The sequence below is a fragment of the Clavelina lepadiformis genome, chromosome 2, assembly GCF_947623445.1.
Source record: "Clavelina lepadiformis chromosome 2, kaClaLepa1.1, whole genome shotgun sequence".
Taxonomy (NCBI): Eukaryota; Metazoa; Chordata; class Ascidiacea; order Aplousobranchia; family Clavelinidae; genus Clavelina; species Clavelina lepadiformis.
The window spans coordinates 24,912,158-24,930,860 of NC_135241.1; the positions used below are offsets into that span (position 1 = coordinate 24,912,158).

The 18,703-nt window shown below is 34.1% G+C and overlaps 2 protein-coding genes across 9 annotated transcripts; one reads left to right on the forward strand and one right to left on the reverse strand.

The window, feature by feature from the left end:
- Positions 1-724: 724 nt before the first annotated feature.
- Positions 725-12,777, reverse strand: LOC143446560 (uncharacterized). 8 transcript variants are annotated; one of them, XM_076946239.1, is made up of 10 exons: positions 12,670-12,777; positions 12,000-12,371; positions 10,406-10,573; positions 9,572-9,616; positions 9,241-9,288; positions 7,451-7,501; positions 4,984-5,031; positions 3,276-3,323; positions 1,860-1,922; positions 725-1,567 (listed from the first exon to the last, which is right to left on the reverse strand). In XM_076946239.1, the coding sequence occupies exons 1-10, from the start codon at positions 12,713-12,715 to the stop codon at positions 1,410-1,412; spliced, it is 1,047 nt and encodes a 348-aa protein (XP_076802354.1). In that variant the 5' UTR covers positions 12,716-12,777; the 3' UTR covers positions 725-1,409. The 8 variants fall into 8 exon arrangements, with proteins under 8 accessions (XP_076802354.1, XP_076802355.1, XP_076802356.1 ...); XM_076946244.1 differs by having other exon boundaries at positions 1,412-1,567; positions 1,864-1,922; XM_076946240.1 differs by lacking the exon at positions 3,276-3,323.
- A 755-nt stretch (positions 12,778-13,532) lies between these two features.
- LOC143444983 (protein FAM200C-like) lies at positions 13,533-16,041 on the forward strand. Its single transcript, XM_076943774.1, has 3 exons — positions 13,533-13,610; positions 13,711-15,070; positions 15,917-16,041. Exons 1-3 carry the CDS (start codon positions 13,533-13,535, stop codon positions 16,039-16,041), a joined length of 1,563 nt encoding a protein of 520 aa, XP_076799889.1.
- The last annotated feature ends 2,662 nt before the right edge of the window (positions 16,042-18,703 follow it).

Genomic DNA, 18,703 nt, shown 5'->3' on the forward strand with positions numbered 1-18,703 from the left:
ATGACAGAGTTTTATGGAAAAGTTACGAAACCTTGCTTGTAATATGACTTCATTGCTAACAATTTATGACCAAATGGTGATTAGAAAAGTAAAACGCTTATGTAATTGACCTTAAAAAAAGGCTGATTCTCGTTAAGCTTTGGCAGGATAATAGATCACCATTTCTTACCAAAGTCAAAAAATTATAAGTAAAAGTGTTTTCTGGTTCATTCGAATCTTTCACAAAGGCGATAGCCAGCAAATATTTTAGGGTTTGGGTTCATATCAACCCATCCCCTACTCTTTCCAAAACGTGTAACTTAGCATTTATTAATGCTACCATACCTAATACTAACCACAGTCATCATGCAAATTGTTTTTAATTACAACAAAGAAGCAAAAAAAAGTTAGAACAAAATGAAGCTACAAAAACACACTTAAATACATTTCTACTTTGTCGTACTTAAAAGAAACTTCATCTTTGCACAACTTATACCGCTTTTACATTGTGATGAGATAATGACTGCCATCTCTGTTATAATGGACCAAATATGTGTTGCTATTTTAGCAATATATAACTGTTTAACCACTACATGTTATTAAAATTTCATTCACCAGCACATTTCATGGCAACTACTCTTACATTTCAGGCCAAGTTGTTTTTGGACTTTTCCGAAACTGTCAGAGTAAATGCATCAACTGATCTATAATAATTAATTCATTGATTTCCTCAACTGGACTAACATTCAAAAAAGCTTTTTTTTATTGCAGAAATATCCACAAAAAGTTACAAAATTTATAAATAAACTTGAACTGGAAAACTTATATACAAACTTAAATTAAAGCATGAAAACCACAACAACCCGTATTGCATGCACCAAATCATACTCACAGCTTATCCCAATTCTTGTTTTTACAATCAAACAAGTATTATATAAAATGTATGTAAAATATGCAATACACACATCAACTATAACTAAACATGCAACCATAGCAGCACCTTTCAAACAAGTGCCAACTTAAATAAAAAATTAACAATGCTTTACAATGCTTTGCAAATTTTAAACAGATTTAAAAACAATCAAATCTAAATAGACAAATCAAACGGTCAATATTTAAAGATATTGATCTAACATTGTTACAGAATACATTACAAAAACTCATTGCCAAAACCAGGTAATTGAATTAAAACAATCATATTTTAACAAATATACCCATTAGTCTGTCTTACAACAAAGACAACTGAAATTTAGAACTGTTTGCTCTTGCCACAAATAAGTTTATGAAAATCACTTCTTTCTATGATCTTTTTTAATGATTTGAAAATTTTTAACCAACCCTGACGATGTTAGTCGTTAGCATTTAAAATATTGGCAACCAGCATACAAAATCTTAAAATGAAAAACACAACAATAAGTCAGTAACAAAATTTAATGATGGATTTGCAGTAATAGGAAATACAATATGTGAAAATAACAAAGAAGAGACCAGGGCAAAAACAATATATGGGCTTCACCTGCATTTGAGTCTGTGGTATTGCTGCCGGAATAAATCACTGAGTCGTTTAATGAATTGTCTGCTTGGAAATCTGCAGTGCAGACATCACTTAAATATACTTAACTTTTGTACACTGTTTATTACAAACAATCCATTGAAACAATTCATGAAAACATAGAATTCTTTTAACCATCATTAGGTTACTGACAAATTCAGCTAGAAAGTTTATATTCTTAACTACACATATTGGTTTTACCACAGCATTAGATATTATAAATACATGATGCATAGAATATTGAAAATAATTTCAAATTACAGTAAATTAACAATAATCAAGTACGAAACTTTTTTAATTGTGTACCACAGTTTTATAGGATAATTACCTACAAATGTGGGTGACGTGGCTGTACTGGAGATACTTGTGGCACTGAAAGTAGTTTTCACTGCTGTTTGAAAAAAGTTTCACAAAGATATATCAATGATGAAATCAAACTGCAGCAACACCAATCTAAGTTATTAACTGTATCAATGCATACAACAAACAACAATCTGCTAATTTTGCAACTTTGATAAAGGTTAGGTAGACTTAATGATATTGCCAAAGCAAATAAATAGGCTGAAAAAATTTAGCTTCTTCGTGATCGTTGTTAAATTTTACATTGTTTTCAACGAGGCAAAAAGACAGTGATTGTGCATCCAATCAAAGGAAAAAGGATAAAATAAGCCATGCTAGTAGCATGCTTGTGACTTGGATAGTTGTAAAATGTCTTTGCACAGAACTAGAGTAAAATGGTGAATCATAATAATCAAAAATGTACTTAGCATCTGATCACTATTGAAAATAAATTCAAAAAAAACAATTGGTTGTGTTAACAATCAAAATTACTAATATATACTTCATTTATTTACTGTATATATATACTCGAGTATAAGTGGAAATTTTCTCAAATGATTTTCACCTCAAAAAGCAAAGGTTGATCTATACACAAGACAAGCCAGAGTAAAATCATCAAATCCACGTGATAAAACGGTGACTGACGAATACAAAGTACGAAAAGCTCTCCGATAAAAAAAATACCCAACCAACACTACAAAATAAAGCCAAAGATTCATTGCGATAATACGTCAGTTTTGAAATCCATGAAGCTCTTTTCCACTATTATCGCTATCATCACTTCACTATTGCTGTTTTTTTCTTCACAGGTTAAACTTCCAGGCAGCGGCAGAATTGTCAATTATTTTGAAAAATTTAACTTAAACTTGGTAAAGAATTTAATGCGCTTACTGGCCATTTCGTATAAATAACTTCACAACAACTCGTATGCCGCTTGCGCGAGACAAACATCACGTGTTGCTTTCACGCATGAGACGAATATTACTTGAGTAACGCGAGATCTTTGTAGTATTCTCTAAAAAAACTTGCTACTGAAGTTTACAATAATGCAATTGCTAAGAAAGTACAGGAAAGCTACGCTAATGACAAGATAGGGAAAAAGCTAGTAGACTTATACACGAGACAATAAGAATATTACCAATTTTCAGCAAAAAAGTAGAGATCGGCCTATACTCGAGAATATATGGTATTAAATGAACTACTCGTAACAATTGTAATGAGTCTCACTAGTTCGACAAGAGTTATGAATATACGTAAAAGCACATGGAGTAACAGATATAATTATCGTACATTTTTTCGTATTTCTCAAGTATAAAAAATAGCAAGGAAAAGTAAAATTAGACAAAGTAACACAATGCATGCCAGTAAAACTTATCCATGCTGGCAAAATGCAATGTTCAAGTACCTGCAGTTGTTGCAGAAGTTGTTGATGTGGTTGCTGGAGTTGTTGTAACTACATTTATGTTTTCAAATTTCTTTTATTAACTATTATTAAATACATGCCAAGTATTTAATATGAAATATCATTATATTAAACTTTATCAATATTATTATTTTCTACAATGGTCGGCAAAAATACCACAAAATAACAAAATTGTCAAATAAAGAGTTCAAAACATTCAAAAGTATCCGAAAAATGCAAGTTTAAGAGACATAAAATTTATGACCAATATAACACACACTTCTAAATATCCCGGCAAGCCATTGACCACTACGAGGGCTTCAATAAATTTGATTTTTTACTCATTCTTATATAAACACTAATTAGTCTCTGGAATTATATCGTATTATTTATTTTAAACTGTTGACTGTGGTGAAAAAAAGATGCTAACCTTGCTATATCACAGTAAAACAATAACGTGCAAAATAACTAACATAATAACTAATAATAACTAACTTGCATAATTGACTTTATGGTAACAAAAAGAAAAGATCAAAGCAATTCAGTAAAGGTCAAACGAGAAACATGGTAACTTGAAGTAAGTCTGTAATCTGTTTAGAAAATACGACACAACGCTGATTAAGCATATTACCAACTCAGTCAAAGTTACAAAGTGATGTCAAAACTAATTATGACAATTTTTTCCTTATTAGTCAAGTATTTTGCCAAAATCCACAATATTATCCATAATATAAACCAAAATCTTATCAGACAAAATCCAATATTAATATCCATATCGTATTATTTATTTTAAACTGTTGACGGAGGGGAACAAAAAAAAGTATGATATGATATCATCTTTCACATTCCAATCGGAAGAGCTTGTATTACTCACCACGTTGAAAGTGAAAATGATAAGGCTGAGTTATTTTGAAGTTATAAGGCCATAAGCGCTTTAATGCCAGCAGTAGAATTGTGCCCTTTAGCGACAAGTACAATGAAGCTTTTCATCCACGATCCGAAAGTAGCGACCTTTGTCACCTTATTTCGTGGTTTAGTAAGTCCACTTATTTAGGTCTTTGCAGTGAACATGGGTGGAAATAAACTGCTTTATGAAACATATTTAACATATAAAATAAAGATTTAAATTTTAAAAGACACCAAACAACAAAAAGGAAAAAACTTTAATCACATAAAAAGTGATCTCAAGACCACTCAGGTGACCTGCATTTATTTATGTGCAAACCGCAAAATGCGTACCAAATTCAAACGCACGTTATTGCTTCTGACTCTGTGGAAGATTTAAAAATGTTTTACCTGTGATCGAAGACTAAGACCCTTCATTAATAAATGACATAAAAACTTTTTCGAATTACCAGCGTAGAACGTGCCACAACAAAGTTCAGATAGTCAATACGAATCATGTTATTAGCCTAAAATCAATAGCCTGACAAAATGGGTTCAGATAAGAAGGTCAGACCACTATAGTCAGATCACTATACTCGAGAATTTATGGTATTAAATGAACCACTCGTACCAAATGTAATGAGTCCCATTAACTCTACAAGAGTTATGGATATACGTAAAAGCACATGGAGTGACACATCATTGTCGTAAATTTTCTCGTATTTATCAAGTAAAAAAAATAGCAAGGAAAAGCAAAATTAGGCAAAGTAACACAATGCATGCCAGTAAAACTTATCCATGCTGGCAAAATGCAATGTTCAAGTACCTGCAGTTGTTGCAGAAGTTGTTGATGTGGTTGCTGGAGTTGTTGTAACTACATTTATGTTTTCAAATTTCTTTTATTAACTATTATTAAATACATGCCAAGTATTTAATATGAAATATCATTATATTAAACTTTATCAATATTATTATTTTCTACAATGGTCGGCAAAAATACCCCAAAATAACAAAATTGTCAAATAAAGAGTTCAAAACATTCAAAAGTATCCGAAAAATGCAAGTTTAAGAGACATAATATTTATGACCAATATAACACACACTTCTAAATATCCCGGCAAGCCATTGACCGCTACCAGGGCTTCAATAAATTTGGTTTTTTACTGATTCTTATATAAACACTAATTAGTCTCTGGAATTATATCAGATTATTTATTTTAAACTGTTGACTGTGGTGTACAAAAAAAGATGCTAACCTTGCTATATCACAGTAAAACAATACTGTGTTTAGAAACATTATAAAACTGGAAAAAGCGGCAATGTCCCATTGGCTTAAAATAGGCAAGATCTAGGAAATTTTGCTTTAATATGCAGCGATGTATTATTGGATAGTGATGAATTTTCTTGAAACTAACTTGCATAATGACTTTATGGTAATAAAAGGAAAAGATCAAAGCAATTCAGTAAAGGTCAAACTAGAAACATGGTAACTTGAAGTTAAGTCTATATTCTGCTTAAAAAACACGACACAACGCTGATTAGGCATATTACCAACTCAGTCAAAGTTATAAAGTGATGTCAAAATTAAGTATGGCAAATTATTTTGCTTATTAGTCAAGTATTTTTCCAAAATCCATAATATAAGCCAAAATCTTATCAGCCAAAATCCAATATTAATATTCATATCGTATTATTTATTTTAAACTGTTGACTATGAGGAACAAAAAAAATGTATGATATGATATTGTCTTTCACATTCCAATTGGGAGAGCTTTCATTACTCACCACGTTGAAAGTGAAAATGATAAGGCTGAGTGAATTTCAAGTTATAAGGCAATAAGCGCTTTAATGCCAGCAGTAGATTTGTGCCTTTTAGCAACAAGTACAATAAAGCTTTTCATCCACAATTCGAAAGTAGCGACCCTTGCCACCGTATTTCCTAGTTTAGTAACTACACATTTTTAGGTCTTTGCAGTGGACATGGGTGGAAATAAACAGCTTTATGAAACATATTTAACATATAAAATAAACATTTACATTTTAAAAGACACAAAACAACAAAAAAGAAAAAACTTTTGTCACGCAAAGAGTCGTCTCAAGAACACTCAGGTGACCTGCGTTTTTTAATGTGCAAACCAAAAAATGCGTACCAAATTCAAACGCACGCTACTGCTTTTGACTCTGAGGAAGATTTAAAAATATTTTACTTGTGATCGAAGACTAAGACCTTCCATTAGTAAATGACGTAAAAACGTTTTAGAACAGGGTTTCTTAAACTTTTTGGCACACGCCCCCCATTGACGGTACCTAAAAAATCCGCACCTCACCTCATTGCAAAATTAAAAATCATTTAACAAAACAACACTTTATTTTCAATTAACTTTCATTAATGTGACGGATGTAGTTGTTTTTGGGAAACCAAACAGCCAATGCAAAGTTCAGACAGCCAATGCGAAACATGTTATTGGCCTAAAGTTAATAGTCTGACAAAATATGTTCAGATAAGAATGTCAGACTACATGCAGTGAGCCTATCTTTAGCATGTGGTTAGATGAAATATAGGCAGGGTTGCCATACCGTCCTTATTTATAAGATTTGTCCTTATTTTAAAGGTCCGTGTCTTAGAAAATATGTTTGTCCTTATTTCTAAGAAATGTCCTTATTTTCACTTTCGTCCTTATTTTTAGGGCGGATGTGGGCACTTTTGTCCTTATTTTGGGCATTTTGTCACCTTACGATACCATTTTGTACCAAAGAGATACCAAAATTATGAACATGCAGATAGTGTCTTGTTTTTTTTTTTTTTTTTTTTAGGAACATTGGTTGCTTTCTCTTGTTGTACACTGTTTAAGGTGGTATTCCTCGTTGATTTTCTAGTCGTCCTTATTTTTGAGTTGAAACTGATGGCAACCCTGAATATAGGTCAACAAAGACGATAATTTATTTTTTGTTTGATTCTTATTATGACCCATGCGCATTTTTTGAGGAAAAATCTGTGTGCGCCCGATTTAGGAAGTTCAACCATATTTTAGCTAGCTTCCATGCCATGAAATATGCAGCACACATATTTGGACCAAAATCCATTACAATAAACATCACGTTATAATTGCTAAAGATCGAAAACTCAATAAATCTCAAAGTATGCACCAAAATATTTTGGCCAAAATATGAAAATTACTTAAAAGTAAAAAACAGGCAAACTTTTCAAACCAAAAGCAAAATTATTTTAATCTATAGTTTTTAGCAATTTGTAGTTGTGATGGCAACACGTGTGCTCTATTTGGGCTGATTACCTGGAGATGTTGGTGATGTGGTTGTTGTGGCATGATAGGTTGTTGTCAGTGCTGTTGATGAAACAAATACCACAAACATATATCAATGATAAAATTATGACCATCAAATTAAGGCAGCAGTGATCAAAGATACTTACTGTATTAATATATACAGTCGAATCCGGTTAATTGCAAAGTCAATTTGCCAAGTCTTTTTATGCGATTAAACGAATTATGCATTTATGCGAAAGTGCAAAGTCCACTTATTGTCTTACTTGACGTGCAAAGCTGGTCACGTGTAAGATGTTAACACGGAAAACACTAACGTTTATTGTGTATTGCAATCATCCATTCATTCAAGCACGCAAAACATGAAAACATGCTTTCTTGCATTTGTGTATTTTTAAACGAACAAATGTGGCCATGTCTGCCCCTTCAAACTGTATTGTCGTCAGCGAATTGTATTAAGTACATGCGTAACTTCTTTATTTTTTGGTGTTGTTGCAGCGATTGCGTCAGCAGAAATTTATTTATTTTTGTCGTCTTTTTCAAATTGTTTGTTCCGTAAAACTTCTTCACATATTACGGCATCATCTTAACGCAACGCTTTCTTTACGCAACGCTTAAATGAAACTAAAGAAGTGCGAATGTTAATGTATGCGTATTGACAACCACGTTTTAATGCTTAATTTCGGCATTGTCTGTTTGATTGTTTTGTAACAAAGCGCAGTACAAGTCGCAAAGCTTACGCATTGCGTGTGCGTTCCCAGCGCATGTTGTTTGCAATTTTATCTTTTGAAAACTTTTGAATAATCGAATAAATGACCTTCATTTTTATTCAATTAAGCGGATTATGCAATAAACCGCTATGCGATAAACCGAAGTATTATCTTTACAAATGATAGACTATTGTTTGGGACTTGCGCTCTTTATGCGATAAAACGAATTATGCGATTATCCAGAATGAAATTAACCGGATTTGACTGTATTAGCCTTATTTTAATGCTTTCAATTTTTACAAGATAAAAAATTACATGTCAACCGAGAAGTAAGTTACTACAATTATATCAAACACAAATGTTGCAAACAAATACATTTCAATGTTGATTATTCTATTTCCTATTACTGTAAAACAAAATTAAATTTAAACAATTAGTACACATGTATATACTAAACTAAATAGTTATATGACAATATAAATGAAAAACAGATAAAGTATTTTTTATCACGGTTGACATCTAGCTTTTTGTATCCAATCAAAGACACAGGGTTCAAAATAAGCCATGCTTTTTGTATATATGCATGCATCATCTAGTACAGGGGTGGCCAACCAGTCTGAGACTAAGAGCCTCACTTCTTACTGTGTTAACCGCAAAGAGCCACATCATACACATTATGATTTATGACGCTTTTTCTTATTACGTCATAATACTGCATCAGATCTTGTTTCAGTTTTATCATCTTTATTCTGGGTTGAAATCTGATGTAATCAGTCATTATTTAGAAAATATCAATTCAACATTAGCCAGTAGAGATTACTTTTCTGTATCATTTGTCTGCCTAAAATGTGCTCTCTTTCGGAGGTTCAATATGAACGAAAGAGTCGCGGGTTGGTCAGGCCTGATCTAGTATAAGAATTACTGAAACATAATAAGCACAATAACCATGCCAAATGAAGACTTGTATGAATAAAAAGTTATTAATCTTTCCTAGAGTTCTTTCTATTTAACATTCATCAAATATAACAAGCAAAAGTAAATTTAAGCAAACCAGGAAAACACAAGCAAGTGAAAAATATCTGTGCCGGCTACCTGCAGTTGTTGCAACCACTGTTGAAGTGGTTGCTGGAGTTGTTGTAACTGCAGTAATAATAATCAATTTTTTCTTTAATGCAGTATTATAAACACAGATTTCAATTTAAGATGTGAAAAAAATTCATAGCTGAGTTTATTCTTTGCATTGTTTGTCTATGACACTGATTTAAAGGGTATCACTTGCCTCACTGGAGGAGACAATTAAAATTTTTATGCTACAAACCTTGAAGGAAACTAAAACTTTATTATTAATAACAGTAAAATTAACTGAATAAAAAACATACGTAAGTGAAAATAATGGCCATTGCTACATGCATCATCCAGTTACCTTGAAGGGTTGTATCAGCTGTCGATGTGGCGGTTGAAGTTGTAACTGCATATATAACAAGATTGTTTGTTTATTACAAGTATCAGCACTAATTATCATTACCACATAGCTCCATTTAAAGTACCGGTATGTCAGCACTTATATGTTAATGTTTGCAATACATTTGTTCTAAGGGGTATTGGTAGACTTCTGAGTAGGCTTAAAATTGCAGTTAAACTGTCACATTAATTTACTTAATAATTACTGATGAAAGGCAAAGAAAATAAATGATACAGATAGTCCAGGACTTTGTTGAAAGCTGGCTTTGACCTGTCAAGTCCATTTGTTGAAAATTAAATAACGCATATTATTTAAACACACAGTGACTTGCAGTGGGTAGTTCTATAGCAAAAGACTTATGACCAAAAACTTAAACGCTTTATGGCTTGGAATAGCTTTGTGGCATCTCATTTATCTTAGGTTGCCAATTATACTTAACTTCATTTGGCTTGCAAAACCGGATTACCTAAGCTTACTTTGTGCATAACCTAACTTAAATTTAAAGGATTTATACAAACAGATGGAGGTTACAATACAGCTCAGTCCAAGTTATTGAAACTAGCCGAACATGCTTGTTGGTATTTATTTTACGAACACGAAAGCTGCACCATATAGTAAGTGCAATATTCCCTACTTTAAAATACATTTCACTTCCTGCTGATCTACTCACACAAAAAATATATCTGTTGCATGTTTAATGTAAGCGTTTTTTATATTTTCTAGCATTTGGATCCAATTAAATTTAACACAATAAGCAATATTGATTGTAGCACCAACTGATAAAAATCCACGCACCTGAGCAAGTTACATTATCAGCGAAAGTACAGTCACCACCACAAGTTGTAGCCAAATTAGATCCTTCATAACCAGCTACACAGGACAAATTGGCATTGTCATTGTATTCACAAGTTGAAGCGCATGTACCTGTGACTTCTGAGTAAGTGTCGTTATCTACACTGCATGCTGAAAAACAAAGTACTATTGTTAAAAACTATTTTGCATAACTTTAGTAACAAGCATGAAGTTTCCACTTCAAAAGAAAAAGATATGGTTTGAAATCCATGCTTAGAAACATGTTTGAAATAAAAACACTTGTGAAAAGTGTAAAACAGTCATCCGTCTGCATTTTGCTGTTACAAGTAAAAGGACTTGTAGTAAGAACAAAAGAAGTGTAACATCAATAATAGTAATGGTGGTCAAAATGTACAACAATAATTAAATTGAAGCAATGTTAATTATGTAGATATCCCCAAAACCTACTTCAACATCACAAGTTACTGTATTTTCCTGGATTTGACTTTATTTAACCAATACCCATAAAAACTGCTATAAAACTATTACAATAAATCCACAACTCCAGGGATTACAGTATGACAAATGTGATTGCCGATAATTGTGCTTGGTTAATTTAGGCAGAAAAACAAACCACATCATCTGTTTAAATTATTATTAAATACCAAGTGTTGAGCAACTAACACAAGAAAAAATGATAAAACTGGTGCATTAACTAATAACTAAGCTTGTTTAAATGATAGATGATGCAATCTTTGGATATATTGATGTTATGACAACACCACGCAAGAACAGTGGTGAGTATAAATCCACTATGACTTCCACAGATATTAAAATTTCAGTGTAAAATTTTTTTGTTTATAGTCCCCACATTTTTTAACAAATAGCTTGCTATCATCTCCAAGCATATTATAAGTATTACTTAAGCAATTGCTGTTCTTAGTGTCCTTATTGTTATATATTTCACCCCATTCGTCTACTGTCCGCTCATTAAAATGGTCCAGAGTACGGGAATTTTTTCCCATTGCAATGGTTGAAAGTATGCCTTTCTTACCCTAGAGTAAGATATATGCCTTTGGAATGGGGAAAATTTTACTTCGGCACAAGTATGGTTTGTGAAACCCATTCGTCTATTTTTCCGCCCATTAAAATGGACTTGCTTTCAGCAATGGGGTTTCCCACAAACCATATTTCTGCCGAAGTAAACATCTCCCCATTCCAAATGCATATTTCTTACTCTAGGGTAAGAAAGGCATACTTCCCGCCATTCGAATGGGAAAATATTACCGCATTTCCACCCATTTCAATGGGCGGAAAGCAGACGAATCGGGTGTTTATTTCATGTATTTCTTTTTCAAATAGAGCATAATTAGAATTTGAACAGTAAGATTTGAAGTTCTACTTGATAGATATCCCTACTGTCTTGATTTGGTTATTGTTTGCTTTATTGGTATTTTGGTACAAAGTGATAATCTTATAAATCTAACATCCGCTGGAAAAAAAAACAGATTTTTATGATAAACTCAACTACGCTTGCAGTATAAAATGTTTCTACATTTTATCAAAATAAAAACTCTGTCATTTTAAGAATACATACATGCAATGCTCCTTGATGCTGAAGGTGTGATGATGTCTGTGGCTGTTGTGCTAATGCAGTCGAGGGCCAGAGTAAGAGTTCCTGCAGCTAAAGGACCACCGATAGTAAGGTTGGTTGTAATGTGGTCAATCCCATCTATGGTTTCTTCAGCACAAGTGATCGTGTCACCTCCACCAGTTCCATCTGCTTGGCAACCTCCACCAAGACCAGATATATAGAACTGGAAAGTTTCCAATGTGCCACCATAAATCCATGTACACTGAGTTGTAGTTTGTTTTTCAAATTTGATTTCAACCAATAGATTGGTGATGCCAGTTGTTAAACAGGTTGAACTTGACGGAGTGGTAACAAGTGTTGAAACCGATAACACACCTAAGTAAAAAAATATAACACAAATATAAAAACTAGTTTATGCAGTGATGGCATCCAATCCGTTATTGTTTTAAAGCAATCGTTAAAATTAGTTTAGTGGTGCAGTCCCTGTAATGTCCGGATATTGTTTATTACGCTGTTTGTACAAAGCAGTTGTTGAAACATATCTACATCAATCAAATAAACAGCTTTAATCTGAAAATAAACTTTATTCTGGCAAGATGTATTGACACGGTATGTTTATGGCGGTTAATGGGCTAAAACTAGACTGTACATTAAATATTTAATTATTTCTTACTTAAAATATTCCAAACAATGACAGAAAAAGATAAAAATACATTCATCTCTTTTGATCAAAAATAAACACCACAGTAGTTATATACAAATAAAATTGCTAAATATGCCTGTAATAAACAAACAAAGCAACTTGATGGTTTGAAAACTAATTTATAATAAATAAACAAAGATTTGAGTATCTAATGCAGTGGTTCTTAAACTGGGGGCGCGCCCCCCTTGGGGGGCGTGTAAGATTCATAAGGGGGGCGCGAGAGATGACAAAACTGTCTATTATATGAGCTATGTCTAAACATGCTTTCTAGACTTTCGCTATAGGTTCATTTTTACTAAAATTTTAAATTGTGTCACAATCGCAATTGTATTTTTGAAATTTGGTTCCTGAAATACGTCAATTGTTACGTCATAATATTTGCTTTCTCTCCGCGTTGAAGCTTATTTTTTTCGTTTAGTCATTCACGCACTCCTAGCTCGATTAACTGTTCTCTTGTGTTCTCTTTTTGTGGTGACCTGTTTTTTCTCACAACGGGGGGCGGCGTAACAAGAAAAACTTGTAGAGATACTTAACTTACACCAAATGCATTTTGTTTAGTTTTACAATTATGATGTATACAGGAAGCCAGATGTTTTTACTACTAACCTGTAAAAATTGGATCAGTTTACGATGCATAATTTTCGAGTAACGATTGAAAATATGTGTGCATTGTCGGCCACACATAGTTAAAATAGTAATGTCACTCACCCGATTTAAATAGGGTAAACCAAAGGTCAGCCAATATTAAAATCGTAAAATAAAGTAAAACTTAAATTTAGTATTGATTTAAAAAACAGGTATTTTAGTAATTGAAGTAAATGTATTAACACAAAATGAGTGGAAAAAAGAGAAATTATGACCAAAGTTATTTGAAGTATGGCTTTACAGATGCCACAGAGAACGGAAAAGTCGTACCGCAATGCGTGATATGCTTAGAAAAGCTAAGCAACGACGCTTTGAGACCAAGTCGTTTGCAGCGTCATCTTCAAACGAAACACCCTGGCCATGAAGATTGCGAGTAGTGAGTGCTTTCACCAGTCATCATCTGCGGAAGTAGTAGAAGCGTCTTTCGAAATCGCTCACATGATTGCTGAAGAGAAGAAGCCCCACAACATTGGAGAAACGTTGATAAAATGGTGTATGTTAAAAGCAGTTACTTTTGTGCTGGGAGAGACAAGCAGCAAGAAGATTGCGAAAATTCCTCTTTCTGATTCTACCATTAAAACACGCACCGATGAGCTCGCAAAGGATATTGAGATTCAAGTTCTTGAAAAGATACATGCATCACCTTTTTTCGCCATTCAATGTGATGAAACAACTGATGTTGCCCAATCGTCTCAGTTGTTGGTCTATGTTCGTTTTGTCGGTTCTTCTTCAATAGAGGAGGAAATGCTGTTTTGCAGACCCTTAGAAACGACTACAAAAGCAGAAGATGTGTTCAAAGTTGTCGCCACATATTTTGACAATAATGGTATAGAATGGGAGAAACTTGTGGGTGTCTGCACTGATGGTGCCCCAGCAATGCTTGGATCTCGAAGTGGATTTATTGCAAGGATGAAGCAGAAAAGTCCCAATGCAGTTGGATGTCACTGCGTGATCCATCGAGAGGCCCTAGCCTCCAGGACTTTATCTGCTGCAATGAAAAATAAGCTTGCAATAATCATACAAGCCGTCAACTTTGTCAAAACAAGTGGTGTCAATACGAGATTGTTTGCCAAGCTGTGCAAGGACATGGATTCCGAACACGAGACTTTGTTGTTTCATACATCTGTTCGGTGGTTGTCAAAAGGTAATATGTTAGCACGCGTGTATGAAATGAGAGATGAACTACAGCTATTTCTTGAAGCTAATAGGCAACAGGATCTCCTTCTGCCATTTTCATCAGGAGGATTTCAGTTGGCGTTAGCATACCTCGCAGACATTTTCCAGGCACTTAATAGCTTAAATCTGCTCTTACAAGGTAAGAATACTAACCGTATCAATGACTACGATGCCATCCATGGTTTCGTGGCGAAGCTGGGCCTGTGGCATCGCCGAGTTCAAAAAGGAAACGCAGCTTCATTTCCCAACTTAGATACTGCACTCGACAAGAAAGGAATTGAATTGGAGGGCGAGCTTAAGACCGAAGTTGAAACCCACCTTCACCTTTTAAAACAGGAATTCGAACGCTATTTCCCAGACTTGGGTGACACTGAGCTTCCAGAATGGAAAATAACAAGGAATCCCTTTCGGCTTAACGAGGACATTCTTTCGGACGATTTGCAAGAGGAATTCTTGGAAATGAAGTGCAATTCCACCGCAAAAGACGACTTCGAAGCAATGCCACTAACTGATATCTGGGAAAAATATTGGCACATATATAACAGTGTGGGTAGTGTGGCTATACATACACTTCTTCCATTTTCATCCATTTAACTATGTGAAAGTGGCTTTTCTACACTCGTCAATATGAAAACAAAACCTAGGAACAAACTTGACTGTGAAGCCGACCTAAGATGTGCAATATCTTCTACCAAGCCTCGAATAAAACGTTTGGTTTCTCAAAAACAACTACATCCTTCACATTAGTGAAAGTTAATTGAAAATAAATTGTTGTTTTGTTTAATGCTTTTTTATTTTGCAATGAGGGGGGGCGCGGATTTTTTAGGTACCGTCAAGGGGGGCGTGTCCCAAAAAGTTTAAGAACCCCAGATCTAATGCATGCAGTCACGCCTAGTTTTGTATCTTGAATACTTAATTTTTTATTAAAAACTTCCATAATCTTTAGTCTGGTGTGCTCAATACCGATCTAATTTGTCAACGTTCAAAATGGTTACCAAGAAATATAGTTTTATGGAATTTCTTTTAGATTTTTAAATAAGAAGACTACCATTCTGGGCAACCAGCTAGTTATTTTCACAAACTAATTCAGAACAATGTCCATAATTATGCAACCTGTAATACAAGTTTTGTGGCGTATCCTAAAGTTGCTACATTTCAATGTATATACAATTAAACGTTCTAAAAATGTAGTAGTGAAATGTATATTTGAACATTAAGGCAATGAAAAAACACTGCTTCAAAAAATCTGCAAGCACAGTCTTACAAACAAAGAAGAAAAGCTAATTTACAAAACTTAGTGTCATTTAAATAGAACTATAGCGGTTACAAGATAAGAAACTATCTATTTACAACTAACACAGAATCAAGTCACATCTATGACCTTTATACTTTATAGGCTACAACATTGTATCGAACGATCATTTTCTTGTCATTGATGGTGGGAAGCAAAAAATAGTCTATAGCAGAAGTGGTACATCAAAATCTGGGTTGCAAGGGCTAGTATATAAATGCACCACGTAGTGGTGTGCACTTTTGCACTATAGACTCCTGAAAAGTAGGCTTACCACGTATGTTGCCAACCTTATCGCAGTAGAATATAAAATTATTCTTTAAACTTCTGTTCTATATGTGTGTAAGATTCTATGAGTGTGGTACCTGAACTAAATTATACCACACCTTAATCTAAATCTAGTCCTTGATCTATTTTAAGCTCTCTAGTAGCCTATTCTGTTTAGTGTTACCGATGTTCCATAGGCCTAGTGAAATCGGCTATTATCATCCGCCAAGTTTTTATGACAGCTGCCAAAATAACTTAGGTCAACATAATGCAACATTAGGTCGTCCTCAAAATTTCTAAAGTTAATTTTATACACTTGAAAGTATTGATGAACGTCAAAAATTTAAAGATGCCTGAAACTACGGTACTGGCGTAAAACTGCGTTTGGCTTTCTGCCATACGTAAATGTTAATCTTCGGCGGAAAGGACCTATATAACCACCGTACCCGCAGGCTACATTCCAGACTGGCCAATGTTGACAGTGGTACCGGTACCAGCCTGCCAGTGTTTCTGCTGTGTCGTTTTTCCGGCGTTTCCAGCGGTTTAAATATGACTGCCTCAATGGAGAAATCCATTCCCCAAAGTCTGGTTTCCACAGTGACAACGGCAGACGACGGTTGTCGTCTGCTTTTAGCGCCACCAAGTGGTTTGGCGGAATTTTCATTGTTTTGATGACGACTCGGCCATGAAGTAATTGTAGACAATATTAAAAAACTGCCATAACATAAAGTGCTGTATGGCACTCCAGACACTTTTCATGGAAATTTTTTGTCAATTTATAATTAGCTAACGTCAAAAACAGCACGGTAATATGGCAATCCCAATTCCTACTAGCCTACTTGTTGTTAGCGAACACTAGATATTGGTACACGCACAATTGCACATGAATTGTTATGTGTATGAACCTGTTTTTCAATTTCGACATTGTTTGGTGGTTCGTACTTTATAAACTCATGAAAATACAAGTTGACATTAATCAATGTGATATTTGGTTAAAAAAAATTTCATTTAAGAACTGCAGATCAAATCCTGGTGTATTTTGTAACTTAAAAACGTAACTTAAATTTATTTTGTGGATTTGAACTTATTTTCCTGCAGGTAAAGCGTTTATTTGTCTTTTTAGGTTGCTTGTCACTACATTTTTTTGTATTTATTACACCAATTCACGCTCTTGCAGTTGACGTACGGACCAAGTTGGTTGTCGCATAGAACAGTTGTTGTTGTAAATAGTTTGCAGTTTATAAGATTGTATTTATCTGTTGACCACATATTTATAATACCATGCCAACATTTACCATCACAGGCACACATAAATTGTTATCACAATGTAAGAAGGAAGTTTTTAATCGGAAAACTTCTTTTAGTCATTCGACGTTTTTTACGTCACGATGCCCGGAACATTTTTTGGATCGCGGCCATTCTGACGTAAAAAACGACAAGTTGCTCAACGTAAGTTTACCGTTAAAAACCCTAGAAGTCACCGTTTATAAAATTTATAGGAGCTAAACTAAATCAAATTTAATGGTATTCTCTTTCCCCACGCCTTCTGCCGTTTCTTGTGGTTCCAGTTTTTAAGTTTTTCTTCTCAATCCGCTAAACAACAGCAAAAGCTGTGTCGACAAAGAAAAAATGTTTATACTTTGTTGTGCTTGCACCGTTCTGTTTATCACCCTATTGTTTTGCGGACACGGAAGTAAGAGTTTAGTAAACGTCTCTTCACACTACTGCAAGTGTTGCTTACGTTTCAAAATACAGTGTGTTATAGTTTCAAGTTTCAACAGAATTAATAATAATATAATTAGCGGTACTTGAGGTCCTGAGATTCCAAAATCAGTTCAACAGCACAGATACTTTGAAACAGACCTTACAGTAGGTACCTCTTTTTGAGAGGTTTGTATTAGTTTTGCCTGCACAACTGAAACACGCTTTCTTGAGAGGTACCAAATCATGTGACAGATCAAGTTAAACTAAAAGACAGAAGCTTTACCAGGGCTAGCTAAACAAACGGCCTTAGTTAATGAAAACATTGCAGCGTAATTATGGTTCTTATTGCGGTTCTGAGTTTTACAAAATTATAGTTTAGATTTTTGTGGTACAGATATAACAAATCGAGCATTCAAACCAGCACTGCATACTTCATTGTGCGTAGTATATAAAAAACAACAATGTTTTTAAAAATTCTTGGAAATATAGATATACCAATTAAGTAGCCAATTATTGTCAAGGTGTAACAATACACAGCAGTATAGTCAATTGCAATTGCAACAATAAAGTCGAAAACTTAATGTGCCAGTATATCGGCTAATTATAGGGGGTCAAATTAAAGCGCACTTTCGATGCACCTGTCATTACACAGCGCAAGCGCATCATCATTACATCCGTAATATAGCTTTGCAATCGTGCCAAGTTATCAGAATGAAACTGGTGTTTCAGCCATATGAGCATGATGTTCGGAAGTTATTGTGAAGTATTTTCTCCTAACACTTGCACGGTAATGGCGCGGGTCAGATATATGCGGATTACCCCTCCAAATCACGTGACACAGATTCAAAGTGACGTCGGCCACTCGGTCAGAGATGAGTCTGTGGTCAAAAATCTAAGCCAAGGACGGGTGGATTAATAAAC